The sequence below is a fragment of the Rhinolophus hipposideros genome (assembly GCF_964194185.1).
Source record: "Rhinolophus hipposideros genome assembly, chromosome: 4".
NCBI classification, from domain to species: domain Eukaryota; kingdom Metazoa; phylum Chordata; class Mammalia; order Chiroptera; family Rhinolophidae; genus Rhinolophus; species Rhinolophus hipposideros.
In genome coordinates, this window is record NC_138050.1 from 79530105 (window position 1) to 79546639 (window position 16535).

Consider the following 16535-nt stretch of genomic DNA (forward strand, 5'->3'; position numbering starts at 1 on the left):
TTTTACTATGAAATGGACCATACAGGTGACCGAGGAACTATCTCAACATCTTCTAGAGCAGTGTGTACGTCGGGAAAATCAGACCTATCCTCCAAATACAGCAGATCACTTAAACCTGACGGGCGTATGAGCCGGACTACTGCTGATCAGAAGAAGCCAAGGGGCACAGAAGGTTTATCAGCTAGTGAATCCCTCATGTTGAAATCCGATGCTGCAAAGCTGAGGTCAGATTCTCACAGTAGGTCATTGTCCCCCAACCATAACACCTTGCAGACGCTGAAATCTGATGGGAGGATGTCTTCTAGCTTCAGAGCTGAATCCCCAGGACCAGGTTCTCGGTCATCATCTCCTAAGCCAAAGACTCTCCCAACCAGTAGGTCTAGCCCATCCGGTACTGGTTCCCGCTCCTCCTCACCACATGATAAGAATCTACCTCAAAAAAGCGCTGCTCCTGTTAAGACAAAACTTGATCCTCCTCGGGAGCGTTCCAAATCGGACTCTTACACACTTGATCCAGATACCCTCCGCAAGAAAAAAATGCCCCTCACAGAACCATTAAGGGGACGATCAACATCCCCAAAACCAAAACCAGTACCAAAGGATTCAAAAGATTCCCCCGGATCTGAAAATAGAGCGCCTTCTCCCCATGTGGTACAAGAAAACCTTCACAGTGAGGTGGTTGAAGTCTGTACTTCAAGTACTTTAAAAACAAACAGTCTAACAGATAGCACCTGTGATGAAAACAGTGAATTTAAGAGTGTGGATGAAGGTTCAAATAAAGTTCATTTCAGCATAGGAAAAGCTCCACTGAAAGATGAACAGGACATGAGAGCATCCCCCAAAATAAGTAGAAAATGTGCTAATAGGCACACCAGGCCCAAAAAGGAAAAATCTAGCTTTCTCTTCAAAGGAGATGGATCTAAACCTTTAGAGCCGGCCAAGCAAGCCATGTCTCCCTCTGTGGCAGAGTGTGCCAGAGCAGTCTTTGCCTCCTTCCTGTGGCATGAAGGCATAGTACACGATGCAATGGCTTGTTCTTCTTTCTTAAAATTTAATCCTGAACTTTCCAAAGAACATGCACCTATAAGAAGTAGTTTAAACAGCCAACAGCCTACAGAAGAAAAGGAAACCAAATTAAAAAATAGACACTCACTGGAAATATCATCTGCACTGAATATGTTTAATATTGCACCTCATGGACCAGATATATCTAAAATGGGTAGCATCAACAAAAATAAGGTGTTGTCTATGCTTAAGGAACCACCTCTGCATGAGAAGTGTGAGGATGGAAAAACTGAAGCCACTTTTGAAATGTCCATGCATCACCCAATGAAGTCTAAGTCTCCTCTTCCCTTAACTTTACAACACTTAGTGGCTTTTTGGGAAGACATCTCTTTGGCTACTATCAAAGCAGCTTCCCAGAATATGATTTTTCCAAGTCCTGGTTCTTGTGCAGTTCTTAAAAAGAAAGAGTGTGAAAAAGAGAATAAGAAGACCAAAAAAGAAAAAAAGAAAAAAGAGAAGGCAGAAGTTCGGCCCAGGGGTAATTTATTTGGTGAGATGGCCCAGCTGGCAGTAGGAGGACCAGAGAAAGATACCATCTGTGAGCTGTGTGGAGAGTCTCATCCATACCCAGTGACGTACCACATGAGGCAAGCGCACCCAGGTAAATGATAATATTGAATACATATAAGTAGTGTTTGCTAAGAAAAAAATGAGCTAGGTAACTTCTAACTTTAGCTGTTCTATAAATTATGTTAAAATATAGGGAAGCTATTGCCCAGAATTTATAGTATCTTATTATGTAATTTTTAAAGTGCATTATCAGTATAGATTTTTGTGAAAAATAGGTAAAGAAATTCTGTTAGTGTAGTGGCAAGGCAATTTAGTACTATTTCATTTCTATGTATTACGTTCTGAAATGTTGTTTGTTTTTTAAGTGTTTTATGCATTACCCAAAGGGTACTGTTAAGGCATCTCCACAGTAGAAATAATGACATGTCCATACACTCAGGAAAGATCCCAACTTTAGGTCTCCTTTGACTTTAGTGTTTTCCTGCTCAAAATTGCAAATTAAATTAAATGATACTGATTTCTTTGGCATTTTCTTATGGAAGTGATATCAACTGTGTCATCAGAAAACGGTTCTAGATAAATGTGAGGGTTTCTATAACAATTGATTAGTATTCCAAAATTCACCTATTACAAGTTTTTTTCTCTTTGTACATATTATACCTGATACCTTCTGTAAAATATATCATTCCTTAAAATACATGATTCTTACAGAACATTTTATATGTATTGTGTTTAATACATTGGCACACTTAAGTAAATCTAAATGTCATATATGTCTTTTCATCTGTCTTTGTGGAGAATTTAGGCATCATTTATTTGATTACTTTTGAGTCAAGTATGCTATTTTTCTGATACAGTTAATAACCTGAAAAGAAAAAAAGTCAGATACTTAACCTCAGGATTTTGCTTCCCTTTAAGAAGGTAAATCTGTCATTAATGTATAAGTGGCAATGATCAGACTACTAAGGACACTTAAAGTGTTGTTTATTTTCTTGTTTCAAGGTTGTGGCCGGTATGCTGGTGGACAAGGTTACAACAGCATTGGCCATTTTTGTGGCGGATGGGCTGGTAACTGTGGTGACGGTGGCATCGGAGGGAGCACTTGGTATCTGGTGTGTGATCGCTGCAGAGAAAAATACCTCCGTGAAAAACAGGCTGCTGCAAGGGAAAAGGTATTTTTATTCTGTTCTGGCTGTGTGTTAATGATAAAGATAAACCTTATAAAAAAAATCTCTGTTTATGATCACCTTATATCACATAACTCCACAGAGTGGCTATTAAAGATCGGCTTTATAGCAGGAATAATATACAAATTTAATATTTGCACTTGGCCAGTGGTTTTTATTACAGAAATAAACCATATCTTGGGATAATACAATATGGCTAACCTGTGACATATATGCCTTATTGACAAATGTTTACTGTTTAATTCTTCATTATTACTACTCTACGCATATACGTAGCTGTCTCTCGAAATGTTGTCTCTTTTTCTCTTCCCTTTTGTTACTCTTTATCTCCTCTCTCTTTTTCTTCAACCCTAATTATGTCATAGGACTTGTGGAAACGCAAGATCATTCACACCAGTGGCACACCTGACTAACAATTTTTGCTGAATATATGCACAGCCACACAGATTATTTACTCTTTTTCCAAAATAGTTACATTTAGATTTTACAACTTAAGTTTTTAATTTGCCCAAGGAAAGAAAAATATAGTTTATGTTCAATATAAAATAGTTTCAATCAGCTCAGGAGAAGCATGAAGTGAATGTTGTTTTTGGTAATCACTGTTATTGTTTTAAAGTGGTTCTACAATGTTTAATAATTTTTATTAGAGACACAACATGCTTAGGTTAAGAAACTTAGGACCTGAATATAAATAGGAAAAGATCACTCCACATTTTTCTTGGCCAGGTCAAACAATCGAGGAGGAAGCCAATGCAGGTGAAGACTCCCCGCGCCCTTCCCACCATGGAAGCTCACCAGGTGATCAGAGCCAACGCGCTCTTCCTGCTGTCCCTGAGCAGCGCAGCGGAACCCAGCATTCTGTGTTACCATCCTGCCAAGCCTTTCCAGTCCCAGCTTCCCAGCGTGAAAGAGGGCATTTCTGAGGATCTTCCTGTTAAAATGCCTTGTCTCTACCTGCAGACGTTAGCTCGGTAATATAAGTTGGTTGTTTTCCTCAGTCACTTTTGATTAACAGCTATTGTTGATTAACTAATAGCATGCTCTGAATACCCACGCTATATTATATACTGTGTACAACAAGAGACCTCTAGGAGTTCATTTTCTGAGTCGCTTTGGCCAACATATGACGGATAGGGTACACACTTTATGGTAGTAGGTATTTTTTCAAAAATCTGTAAATACTATGTCAATTTGTATTATTACCAATGCAATATATGCTTAGAAAGTAAGACTTTAGCTATCTTTTACTGTTTGGTAGACTGACTTCATCCTATTATTAGCAGGAAGTGCTGAAGTGGAAAGAAACTATTTCCTATAGAAGTCTTTCATTTTTTATATTATTCATTCTGGTTGCATTTCAATGAGTACCAACTGGTTACTGACTTTGTGCTATACCTTGAAGATACCAAGGTGATTATAATAAAAGCTTGACTTCTGTGTGTTCGCCCTCTGATAGGAAGGCAGACATGTAAATGAAATATTTAAATGTTACGTGATGAGTACTATAATAGAAGTAAGTGCAGGATACTGGTAGAACATAAAAGATGGAGTGTTCCTGAATTCCCAAGGAAATTAGGAAAGGTTTATCAGAGGATCTGAAGCTTTACCAGAGTCTTGAAGGATAAATAGAAATTAATCAAGCAGGTAATGGGAGAAAAGTGATTCCTAACAGAGTAAATCACGTATGTGAGACATAAAGGATGAAAAAGCATTCTATGTTTAAGGAATTACATGCTAAGGTTGGATTTTATCCCTTAGAGAGAGGAAACATGGAAGAATTTTAAGCAGAGTAATACATGAACTGGCTTGCCGTTAGCAGATCACTCAGCTACTAATGTGGACACTGAATAAAAGGGTATGAAGATGGAGATGAGCCTATTAATAGTATGCTATATTCCTGTATTGGCGTTGGGTGATACAGACTGCACTTTTTTTTTAAATTAAATTTATTGGGGTGACAATTGTTAGTAAATTTACATAGATTTCAGGTGTACAATTCTGTATTACATCGTCTATAAATCCCATTGTGTGTTCACCACCCAGAGTCAGTTCTCCTTCCATCACCATATATTTGATCCCCTTTACCCTCATCACCCACCCCCCACCCCCTTACCCTCTGGTAACCACTAAATTATTGTCTGTGTCTATGAGTTTTTGTTTCTCATTTGTTTGTCTTGTTCTTTTTGGTTTATATACCACATATCAGTGAAATCATAGGGTTCTCTGCTTTTTCTGTCTGACTTATTTCACTTAGCATTATACTCTCAAGATCCATCCATGTTGTCACAAATGCTCCTATATCATCTTTCCTTAACGCCGAATAGTATTCCATTGTGTATATGTACCACAACTTCTTTATCCATTCATCTATCGAAGGACATTTTGGTTGTTTCCATGTCTTGGCCACCGTAAACAAAGCTGCAATGAACATTGGAGTACACGTGTCTCTATAGAGAAATGCTTTTATATTTTTGGGGTAGATACCCAGGAGAGCGATTGCTGGGTCATATGGTAATTCTATTCGTAATTTCTTGAGGAACCTCCACACTGCCTTCCATAGCGGCTGCACCAGTCTGCATTCCCACCAACAGTGTATGAGAGTTCCTTTTTCTCCACAGCCTCTCCAACACTTGTTACTATTTGTTTTGTTGATGAAAGCCATTCTGACTGGGGTGAGGTGATATCTCATTGTGGTTTTCATTTGCATTTCTCTGATGATTAGCGATGTTGAGCATTTTTTCATATGTCTATTTGCCATTTGTATATCCTCTTTGGAGAAATGTCTCCTCAGGTCCTCTGTCCATTTTTCAATTGGGTTGTTTGTTTTTTTGTTGTTGAGTTTAATGAGTTCCTTGTATATTTTGGATATTAGCCCCTTATCAGAGGAACTGTTTGCGAAAATCTTCTCCCATTCAGTTGGTTGCCTCATTATTTTGTCAATAGTTTCTTTTGCTGTGCAGAAGCTTTTCAGTTTCATATAATCCCATTCGTTTATTTTAGTTTTTACTTCCATTGCCTTTGGAGTCAGATTCATAAAATGCTCTTTGAACCCAAGGTCCATAAGTTTAGTACCTATGTTTTCTTCAATGCAGTTTATTGTGTCAGGTCTTATGCTTAAGTCTTTGATCCATTTTGAATTAATTTTGGTACATGGTGACAGATAGCAGTCCAGTTTCATTCTTTTGCACGTAGCTATCCAATTCTGCCAGCACCATTTATTGAAGAGGCTGTCTTTCGTCCATTGTATGTTTTTAGCTTCTTTGTCAAAAATTATCTGTCCATATTTATGTGGTTTTATTTCTGGGTGCTCAATTCTATTCCATTGGTCTATGTCAGACTGCACTTTTACACATTAAACACTGACACTCTAAAACAGGCTATCGTATACTGAATTCAAATTTTTTTCATCACTTGACAAATGAAGATTTCTAGATGCTGCCGGCTGGCATGACTTACCAACCAACAGTTCCATTTTGGCAATGTTGTCCTTTTTGTACAGCAGGGTTACATAGTTTTTGTTTGTTTGTTTTTTACTTTTATCCTTACTGTTTCAATAAAATGAATGGGAAACAAAAATGAAAATGTGAAACTGAATAGTGTTGAGATCAAGATGGAAGTCATCAGGTATGCCAAATGCAGCACATCTTTAGCTTCAGTCAGTCCACTTGGTAGACTGAGGTTAACAACTCATTGTCCAACTTTGAAAAGGAAAGAATCTAATTGTAAAACATGTAAAAATGCTGATGTACAATAATTATGTATTTTATATTTTTAGCTCTCTGGGGAATGGACACTCCCCCACCTCGTGGAACATTTCATATATCTAATCTTTCTCAATTTTGTCTCATATATGTTCCTATCAAAAAAGTGACTACCGGGTGGGTGATGAGGGTAAGGGGGATCAAATATGTGGTGATGGAAGGAGAACTGACTCTGACTGGTGAACACACAATGGGATTTATAGATGATGTAATACAGAATTGTACACCTGAAATCTATGTAAGTTTACTAACAATTGTCACCCCAATAAATTTAATTTAAAAAAAAAGTGACTACCTATATTTCAACAGTCCATGTAAGAAACATGAACCTAAACCAAGGAAATAATGACAGGGAATGAGAAGAGAGAATGTCAGAGGAAACCTACTATTCTTAGACCTCATGGCTAAGGTCTAGCCTGCTATAACACTGAGATATTTTAGCTTAGGCGTCTAGATGGTTGGTGGGATCATTCACCAAAGCACTCGAACACAGAAAAGGTCTCGAAAGGAAAGAAAATGAGTTCAGTTTTGGATTTGAAATGTTTGTGGTACCTGGAATATCTATGTGTAAAATTGTCAGACTTTTATGTCCTCCCACTGACATCTACCATGTTTCCCCGAAAATAAGACCTAGCCAGACCATCAGCTCTAATGCATCTTTTGGAGCAAAAATTAAATAAGACTGGGTCTTATATTATATGAGACAGGGTCTTATAGTAAAATAAGACCAGGTCTTATATGAGACCAGGTATTATTTTTTGCTCCAAAAGTTGCATTAGAGCTGATGGTCCGGCTAGGTCTTATTTTCGGGGAAACATGGTATGATTATTTTAATACTTCACCCTTACAGATTTACATGTGCTGCTTTTACTTTTACAAAGGAAATTAAAATTGGAAGGTATCAATATTGCCATTATACTTTAACTTACTGGGTTTTATTTTATAGGCATCACCATGAAAATTTTGTGGGCTATCAAGATGACAACCTATTCCAGGATGAGATGAGATACCTGCGTTCAACATCCGTACCTGCCCCATACATATCAGTAACTCCTGATGCAAGTCCTAATGTGTTTGAGGAGCCAGAGAGCAATATGAAGTCTATGCCACCAAGGTATTTGAGTTATCTCCTATCTGCTGAAGAGCCAATAATCAGTGGAAGAAAGACTTTGAGCTACAAAAGAATGCTGTAAAAATTTTTTTGTATATCCTTCCATGTCAGAAAGCACGTTTAGTCAGCTCTGCTAACTATTAGAGCAGTAAGAAAAAACATACATACATGAATAAGATAAGGTCCTTGATGGCAGAGGCAGACTAGTGGGAGAGAAAAGATCAACTCATGAAGTGATAATAAAATATTCCATTATATGATATGTCATTTAGTGCTATAGTAAATCAGACTAGAGAAAGGTCACTTTGAGGCTCTGCTTAGAGATGGTTTCATGGAAGAAGTAGCACAGAAAATAAATCGTGATCTTCTTGGATTATTGCTTACAATTCTCCCCTCTCCCCTCACTGAGGTATGGTAATATCAGAGTAAACAGCACCTTGAAAACTGAATAGATGCATCATTAAAGTAGAAACACCAACAAATATAATAGAAAACTATCTAAAACTATAAGAAGAAATAACAGATGACTGTAAAAAATAAGTTATTTAAACTCCAAGAAAAAAAGCATTAGAATTTTTCAAGTGTCTGAACATAGACAAACAAGTCATCTTTCAAACAGAAAAAGTTAGACTGTGTTCAGAAACAATATCTCTAAAGCTGTAAAAGAAAATGTTACCTTAGAAAATTTACCCAATCATTTAGACGTACTGAAATATAAAAGATCTTGGGAACAATAGAACATAAATCAAATGATTAATGAAAATCATATTAAAAAACTATACACTATACACATAAGTGTAATTTTCACAAAATTGTAAATAAAAGAAACTGTGACCCAGTGTTTTATATTCAGCCAGGTTAGGACATTCTCAAGCATACGGTAATTTAGGGAATGTAGCACCTTTGAACTAGTCTTAAAAAAGTCTTGACAAACTCAGGCTATTATAAAAGGTGATGGATGATGAATCCATTAAATCTGGTTCACAGTGGGGAGGTGATTTTTTGCCTCCCAGGTGACATCTGGCAATGTTTGAAAACATTTTTGTTTTTCACAGCGGGTCTAATTCAACAGGCGTTCCAGTGGATAGATGCCAAGGATGTTGCTAAACACCCTACAGTATACAGGCCGGCACTACAACAAGGAATTATCTGGCTCAAAATAGCAGAGATCCAGTTGATGATGGCCATCTTTACTTCCTTTGGGTTTTTTGTGTTGCTTGAGTTTTTTCACAAGCATGGTCGTCTTTATAAGTAGAAGTCGTTCTATTTTAAATTGTATAAGTTGATATGGTTGTATAACTTATTTTTAGTTTGATAGGTAAAGTTCCTCTGAAAACAGAACAAGTGTTTTGTGTGCTTTATAGTAATACCATATAGAAAGTGAAGTAATTAACATATTCCTATACTCTGCTAATTTGGGAACCAAAACAGTCCAAAGTGACATCCAGGTACATTTACTCAGTCAATTATGTACAACACTTATAGTCATTCAAACAAGAATGTACATACACTTAGGTGGTGAGTAAAGAAAATATTCAGAGTTAGTCACTTACTAGAAAATACTTGAGTATAATTTTTACTGAGGGCCATAGGATTCAAACCTGTCTTGAATGATGGAAAAAAAACAACTCCAGAAATCCCAATGAGCAAAAATGTCCCAATTTGGGACGAGGCAACAGCAGAAAGAATACATGAAAAAAAAAAGTTTGTAAATTTGTCTTAGAGAAGAAGTGAGAGAAGGTATTCCTGTTTTTTTATAAAATACTTCAATAAAGGAAATTACATTATCATCCTAATAACTTTCCAAGTGTTTTTTAATGTTGCTATAGTAAATAGGAAGATTGTTAGTTTACTTAAACCAGAATGAAAATCACTGAATTCTTACATAAGCTGTAAATATAATTTAACTCTGATGCCTAAGGTCAGTTTGTTACCATTCATACACTTGGGTGTGGCTGTTCCCTAGAAAAGGCCTTGCAGCACTTCCCAAGAATAAGAAACCTCATAAAACACTCAGGTACCAAAGAAAATTGAATCACTTCACTTTCCATGTTATTAAGGTTCTGTATGTATATATCCATTTTCTTTATATTAGGTGCTTTTATGAATATATCTGCCTGTTTTTCAAGAATATCGTGACACATGACTTTCACCACAGTGCTTTTGATTCTGAAAGGAGCTTAGAACATTTGATACCTTTTTTAAAAATTTAAAATGCAAAGTACTTTTAAGAAAACTAAAAGTTTTAAGATACAGATCTAAAAATCAATTAAAATATTACTCTATTTGGAAAAATCAAATTAGGACTTAAAGAGATAATGTCAAGTTGGCTTTGAATTTGTGTTTTTCCACGTGAAATACAGGTTCACATATTTGTCTACAGTATTATAAACTAAATATAGTTTCACTTCATTTACTTTTTCCTATCTGTTACCTTGTTTTATCCGCAGTTTGGAAACTAGTCCCATAACTGATACTGATCTTGCGAAGAGAACTGTCTTCCAAAGGTCATACTCGGTTGTTGCTTCTGAGTATGATAAACAACACTCTATTTTACCTGCACGAGTTAAAGCCATTCCTAGACGAAGAGTTAACAGTGGAGATACTGGTAAGTATAGAGATAAAAAGGAAGATTTAGTGATCCAAATGGTTTTATTTGCAGATATTTTTTAAAATCTAATTTTTGAAGGAAAGAAATAGATTTCTTTTAAATTGTAGTAAACCTGTCTTCTGTGTGACATGGCTATAAGTGCGCCTCTCTAAATTTTTCCTGTCAGTTGGAAGAGATACCCAGAGATCATCCAGTAATTATTCAAAAATAAATTGACATTTAAAATCTTATTTGTTAGGTACCTAAGCCAAAGGTTGCTACCGTAATCCTTTCCACTAAACTTCAGTGAACCAGCATTTCCAATGATTATACTTTTCACAATTCTCACTCCCAATAGAAGCTTGTAACTTACAGCTAGAACCGCTCTGAATAAATAATAAAATTTAGGGATTTAAGTAGCTCTTAATCAGTTAAAAAGTTAAATAATGTGGACCAATTGGTATCAGCAGTCCCAGATTGGGGCTGGTTGATTCTGTCTCAAGAATAAAGAAAGAAACTCAAGAGAAAAGGATAACATAGCAATGATTTATCAGGTAGATCACTTACTAAAATAAAGATAGGTGTTTTTGTATCTTATTGAAAATCTTCAAGGAAAATGTATATTAAAATATGTAAACCAATGATTCATAGGTTCATTTAACAAACATTTTTGAGCTATTATTGAGACACCTTTGTTATAAAGCAGTCCTTTAGAAAATGATGGGGATGAGTTATAGATTCCATTTCAGGAGAAAATAAATCATTTAGTACTTAGTGTAGAAAGCGTGAACTTTAGATTCAGCCCTGGATTCAGAACCCACCTCTACAACTTAATAGCTGTATGACTTTTAGGAAAGTAAGATATCTCGTCTTTCTGAGCCTCAGTAAGAATTGAAGTCATTATGATTTTGTGTCACGTGCAAAAAAAAAAATGCTCTAAGGTGAATAAGCTAAATACTACTATTTTTAAATAACATCTTGAATATATTAATCATATATATTGCCTATGAAAATTAATACTTCTTTTTTTTTTAATTAGAAGTTGGTTCTTCCCTCTTGAGACATCCATCTCCTGAGCTTTCCCGGCTAATCTCAGCCCACAGCTCTCTTTCCAAAGGAGAACGAAATTTCCAATGGCCAGTTTTAGCTTTTGTTATTCAGCATCATGATCTAGAAGGTCTTGAAATAGCAATGAAACAGGCTTTAAGGAAATCTGCTTGTCGAGTTTTTGCTATGGAGGTATGAATACATTAATGGGGTTATTGATTTGTTGTTGATCATGCAAATCATGTGATGGTTCTGTTTAGTGATGGCTTTTCTACCAAACAGAAATTGAGACAAATTAATAGACATTTGCCAACTGAAAATATCAAGTGTTCACATCAAAATTAAACTCTTTAGTTATGAATATAAAGAATTTACAGTTCCATATTTAAGCATTATAAAGGAATTCATTTTTACATTTCTCTATTTGAATCCTGATATTATCTTTTTTAAAAAGCTTTTTGTAATCACAGCGTCATTTCAGTTAGTATAATTTTGCAAAGGGGATGAGAAGTAGGGCTTTTGAGTATATTTAACAATAATAACTCTGAGTCTCTTCTCTGGAAGTGATAGGTTTGCTGTATGTCATAGACTTTTAGATCCTAAATCTTTTTTCTTTATCATGGCATGATAAATAACGTGCCATTTCACTGATGGAAACAATATAATTATATTTAAGTAGATGGTACCTTGTGTAGAGATTGAGAAACATTCTGTGTTGATCCTAAATGCAAGTTGGAAAAAAAGTGTGCTGGAGTAAATTAATATTAAGACAAATTTTTTCAGCAGATAAGGGTTGAAACGTATTTTGGTATTGCATTTCATAAATATTATTTTCCCTATTATTTCGGTTTTTAAAATTAGGCCCAAATTTGTGACTATTTCAAGTTCAGTGTACTTTCAGTGAAATGAAGGTCAGACTTCCTAGTATCTTTCCTTTGAAACACATGGGAAATTTGTTTCTGAATAAGAAAAGCCCTGAAGTTTTTACTCTTACTGTGTTTCCCCGAAAATAAGACCTAGCCGGACAATCAGCTCTAATGTGTCTTTTGGAGCAAAAATTAATATAAGACCCAGTATTATATTACATTATATTATATTATATTTATTATATTAATTATTAATATATTATATAAGATCCGGTCTTATAGTAAAATAAGACCTGGTTTTATATTATATTTTGCTCCAAAGGATGCAGTAAAGCTGATTGTCAGTCTAGGTCCTCTTTTCGGGGAAACACGGTAGGTTTCCTTTTTATCTTGGACTCATTTAACCATTATTTATTCAGGCTTTCAACTGGCTTCTATGTAATGTCATCCAAACAACTTCCCTCCATGACATTCTATGGCATTTTGTGGCATCATTGACTCCTGCTCCAGTGGAACCAGAGGAAGAAGAGGATGAAGAAAATAAAACAAATAAAGAAAGTGCAGAACAAGTAAGTGAGATTTTTGTTTTTTAATTATCCATATTTTTATAGAAGAGTAGAACTACCTTCAGATAGTACAATAATTCGCATGAGTTCATGCACAGATTATATAACCTAAAAGCAAGAATAAAATTTCAGTGCTATGAGCAACATATTAACTATTTTTAGTGAAAGTTTTCTCTTCAGTAAAAGTGCTCAGTCAATTCTGATTTCTCACATTATTGTCATGAAGCAATCAACTGGAAGATATAAACTATTGCTGTACAATGTAAGATAGATAAGCAGGGTAACATTACTACATAGGTCAGTCTACTTTACAGCATTGCTGTAAGATAGCAGAGAATAAAAATGATACTGTGTAGGATCATGAAATTCAAATATGTTTGTTTAGCTTGAAGGGACTTGAATTTTATTGGAGGCAGCCTGCGTAATGGAAAAGCGTTGAACCAGAATACGGGAAACCTGATTCCAGCCTCGTTTTTACCTCTATAGCGATATGACTTGTGGACCTCATTGCCATATCTGGAATAAAATTAGAGAACTAAATCTCCATTTAAAAGACAAAAACTGAAAAACAATTTTTATAAGCATCACATCTAAAACATAAGGATACAGGAAGATTAAAAGTAGAAACTAAGAAAAAGATATACTGGATAAATACCAACCAAAGTCAAGTCGGTATAGCTATTTTAACATCAGAGAAAATAGACTTCAAGAAAAATTATTAATAGGGAAAAAGAGGCTCTCTACAGAATAAATGATTAATTCTGAACATATATATATCTAAAACTATAGCCTCAAAAACTAAGTAAAAATTGACAGAAATGCAAGGAAAAATAGAAAAAAAGTCCAGTTACAATGTGAGATTGTAACCTACAACTACTATCTATCCCTGTGTAATTAATTGGATTAAAACAACTGCTATTGACTCACAACTTGGGCTCAGCAATTTGGGTAAGCTCAAATGGGAGGAATGGCTCATTTCTACATAGACATATTAGATTCCCCCCACTAATAGATTTGTGAGTACCCTAGAATAGATACTTGTATGTGGTATTCATTTTGTTTGGTGATTTTACTTATAAGTGACTTTGTCACTTTTCCCTAAAAATAAGAGACATAATTAGCTAATCTTAATGTATGTTTTGGGTATGGTTTAGTTTTGTTGTTTATATTTCTGTTCATAGGACTATCTTGTAAGTATACGCAATACTTTTAAGTATCTATAAGATTGTTTTGTGGGGGAAATTCTTTTCCGCACACAAACTGATGCCCTTGCTTCTGATTTCTGTCGCAGGAGAAAGACACAAGAGTCTGTGAGCATCCGCTCTCAGATATAGTGATCGCAGGTGAAGCTGCACATCCTCTACCTCACACGTTTCACCGCTTACTTCAGACAATCTCCGATCTTATGATGTCTCTCCCCAGTGGCAGCTCATTACAGCAAATGGCCCTAAGGTAACTTTATATCTAAGTATTCTAGGCACATTGGAGAAGAGATTTGATGGATATTCAAAGCTTGAAATGCTTGGAAGGCCTCTTTAAATAGGAAGATGCAAAGAATCCCCATAATATGTGAATAGTGCCTCCCTCATTACCGTCATCATTTAGAATTGTCCATCTTAGCTCACGCCTGTTTGTCCCTCAATAAAATGTGGATAATATACTTCCTAGTGCTCTAAATTATCACGGTTTGCAACAAGCTTCCTCACTTTCCCTTTTCTGCTGACCCAAATCCCTTGTCTGAATGCTGCCCAAGAGTAGCATCTTAAATGTCACAGAAAGGGAGAGGGAGAATGAAATCTCACAAACAGAAATAAAAATAGGATTTTGACTTGTAAAGAGTCTTAAGAAAAATGAATGGTACTTAGTTTTATGTAAACAAGCCTAAAACTATCTTGAGGCACACCTCCTCCTTTTAAGTCTGAATCTGCTGAGATTTTTAACATTACCTTTACATTGTGAACCTTGTTACTAGATCGACATAGTAAAGACTACACATATAAATAAATCCTTCATTGATTCTTATAAGACATAGGTTGATGGAGTGATTTTTGGCTGCCCACATCCCTAATGATAACACCAGCAGATGGGAGATTTTTTTGTTTTCCTCCTCAAAAGATTTTTGAAGTACAAGATATGTTATAATCTGATGAATTAGTATGGAATCGTGAGACTAATAAATTTGAGAAGCTGTTATAATTGGGGTAACACTTGTCTACAAAACTGATTTGTTACCTTTTTACTTCTGTAGCCTTAAATCTTCATGTATTCAATTTTTCTGTATTTAAAATCAGTGAACTTTTCCTCAGAACTAACCTTGTTCCAAAGAAATTATCTTTATTTTTCCCCCCAAAAAAGCCAGTAGCAATGATTTTGTTCCCTGAATTTTTTAAATTTCTATTTTTTTACCTAGATCCTTAAGAATTTTTGAAATATTTGCTGCTGAGTACTTTTTTACAGGAATCCCTTAGAAATTCCTGGAAAAGAATTATTTAACATATTGGTTATGCCTTTTTAGATGTTGGAGTCTGAAATTCAAGCAATCTGATCATCAGTTCCTCCATCAGAGCAACGTCTTTCATCACATTAACAATATTTTGTCAAAATCAGATGATGGAGACAGTGAAGAGAGTTTTAGCATCAGTATACAGTCTGGCTTTGAAGCTATGAGTCAGGTCAGTCATTTAACAGTTACTCTGTATTATCCTGTTAATATTCAACAATGTATTGAAGGAGAAACTGAAAGTTACTAATAAACAATTTTATTCTTTTATTTCTTATCTCATGTCTTATTATCATGGGAGATTTCCATTTGAGTATTACAATTTCTTTTATTTGTTTCTGGTAGGAATTATGCATAGTAATGTGCTTAAAGGACTTAACCAGCATTGTTGACATAAAAACTTCAAGCCGACCTGCCATGATTGGCAGTTTGACAGATGGTTCCACAGAAACTTTTTGGGAATCAGGAGATGAAGATAAAAACAAAACTAAGAATATCACCATCAACTGTGTAAAAGGAATCAATGCACGCTACGTATCTGTTCACGTGGACAATTCCCGAGATCTTGGGGTAAGAAAGGAAACTTAGTTTGTGTCTCATTAGTTTTTTCCAGACCATTAGTAATTATGCGCTCTCACTTCTTAGTTTAGCAAAATAATTTTCAGTGGAACTTCACCAACCAAATAGCATTTTTATATTTCTCAAATAAGTCTCAAGTCTGAAAACAGGTTAATATGACTGAGGGACTGTAGAATAACAATTCTAAAAGGAGGTATGATTACAAATATACCATGGCTAAAGCTAAGCAAACAAAGTAAATGTCTACTCATATAATTTTCTATCTCCATGCCCTTGTTCAAGTTATTCTCTGGGTCTGGAAGTCATCCCCTTAAACTGCCTGTCGTATTCTCTCCGTATCTCTAGGACCTAACAGAGAAATCCTCTCCCAATAGCTCTTCTATAAAAAGTACTCTTTCTCTTCTCTGGGTTCTTCTTTATATTATTCTGATGGCATTTAATGTACTTTGATCTATACTGTAATTAGCTTTCAGTTTCAAATCCTTACTGCCAGCCATGGAGGGAGTGGAGGGAGTTCCTGGACTAACTTAACTAATCGTAATTTATATTCTCCCTATCCCTAGCCTCTCCACATGTTTCAAATGAATTAAGCACTCTTTTAAATGGGACTAAATAAAAGAAAAAGAGTCCTATTTACTTGAGTGTTAAGAACCGAGAAGAAAGCACCACTGCTAAACCCTGATGTTTCCACCCCCATTCCTACTGAAAGATACTTCTTGAAATTTTTTCCCTCAGAATGGATGTGGCTTCCTA

At 35.4% G+C, this 16535-nt stretch overlaps 1 protein-coding gene across 6 annotated transcripts in view; it reads left to right on the plus strand.

The window, feature by feature from the left end:
• The window catches only part of MYCBP2 (MYC binding protein 2), a 251054-nt gene that overhangs the window by 203494 nt on the left and 31025 nt on the right, over window positions 1–16535 (plus strand). For all 6 annotated transcript variants that reach the window (XM_081045566.1, XM_081045567.1, XM_081045571.1 and 3 more), the window contains 10 exons: window positions 26–1666; window positions 2578–2747; window positions 3489–3733; window positions 7470–7637; window positions 10085–10242; window positions 11264–11463; window positions 12557–12706; window positions 13995–14155; window positions 15219–15375; window positions 15549–15773. In XM_081045566.1, coding sequence (XP_080901692.1) covers window positions 26–1666; window positions 2578–2747; window positions 3489–3733; window positions 7470–7637; window positions 10085–10242; window positions 11264–11463; window positions 12557–12706; window positions 13995–14155; window positions 15219–15375; window positions 15549–15773 — 3275 coding nt within the window. The remainder of the gene's footprint in view (window positions 1–25; window positions 1667–2577; window positions 2748–3488; window positions 3734–7469; window positions 7638–10084; window positions 10243–11263; window positions 11464–12556; window positions 12707–13994; window positions 14156–15218; window positions 15376–15548; window positions 15774–16535) is intronic.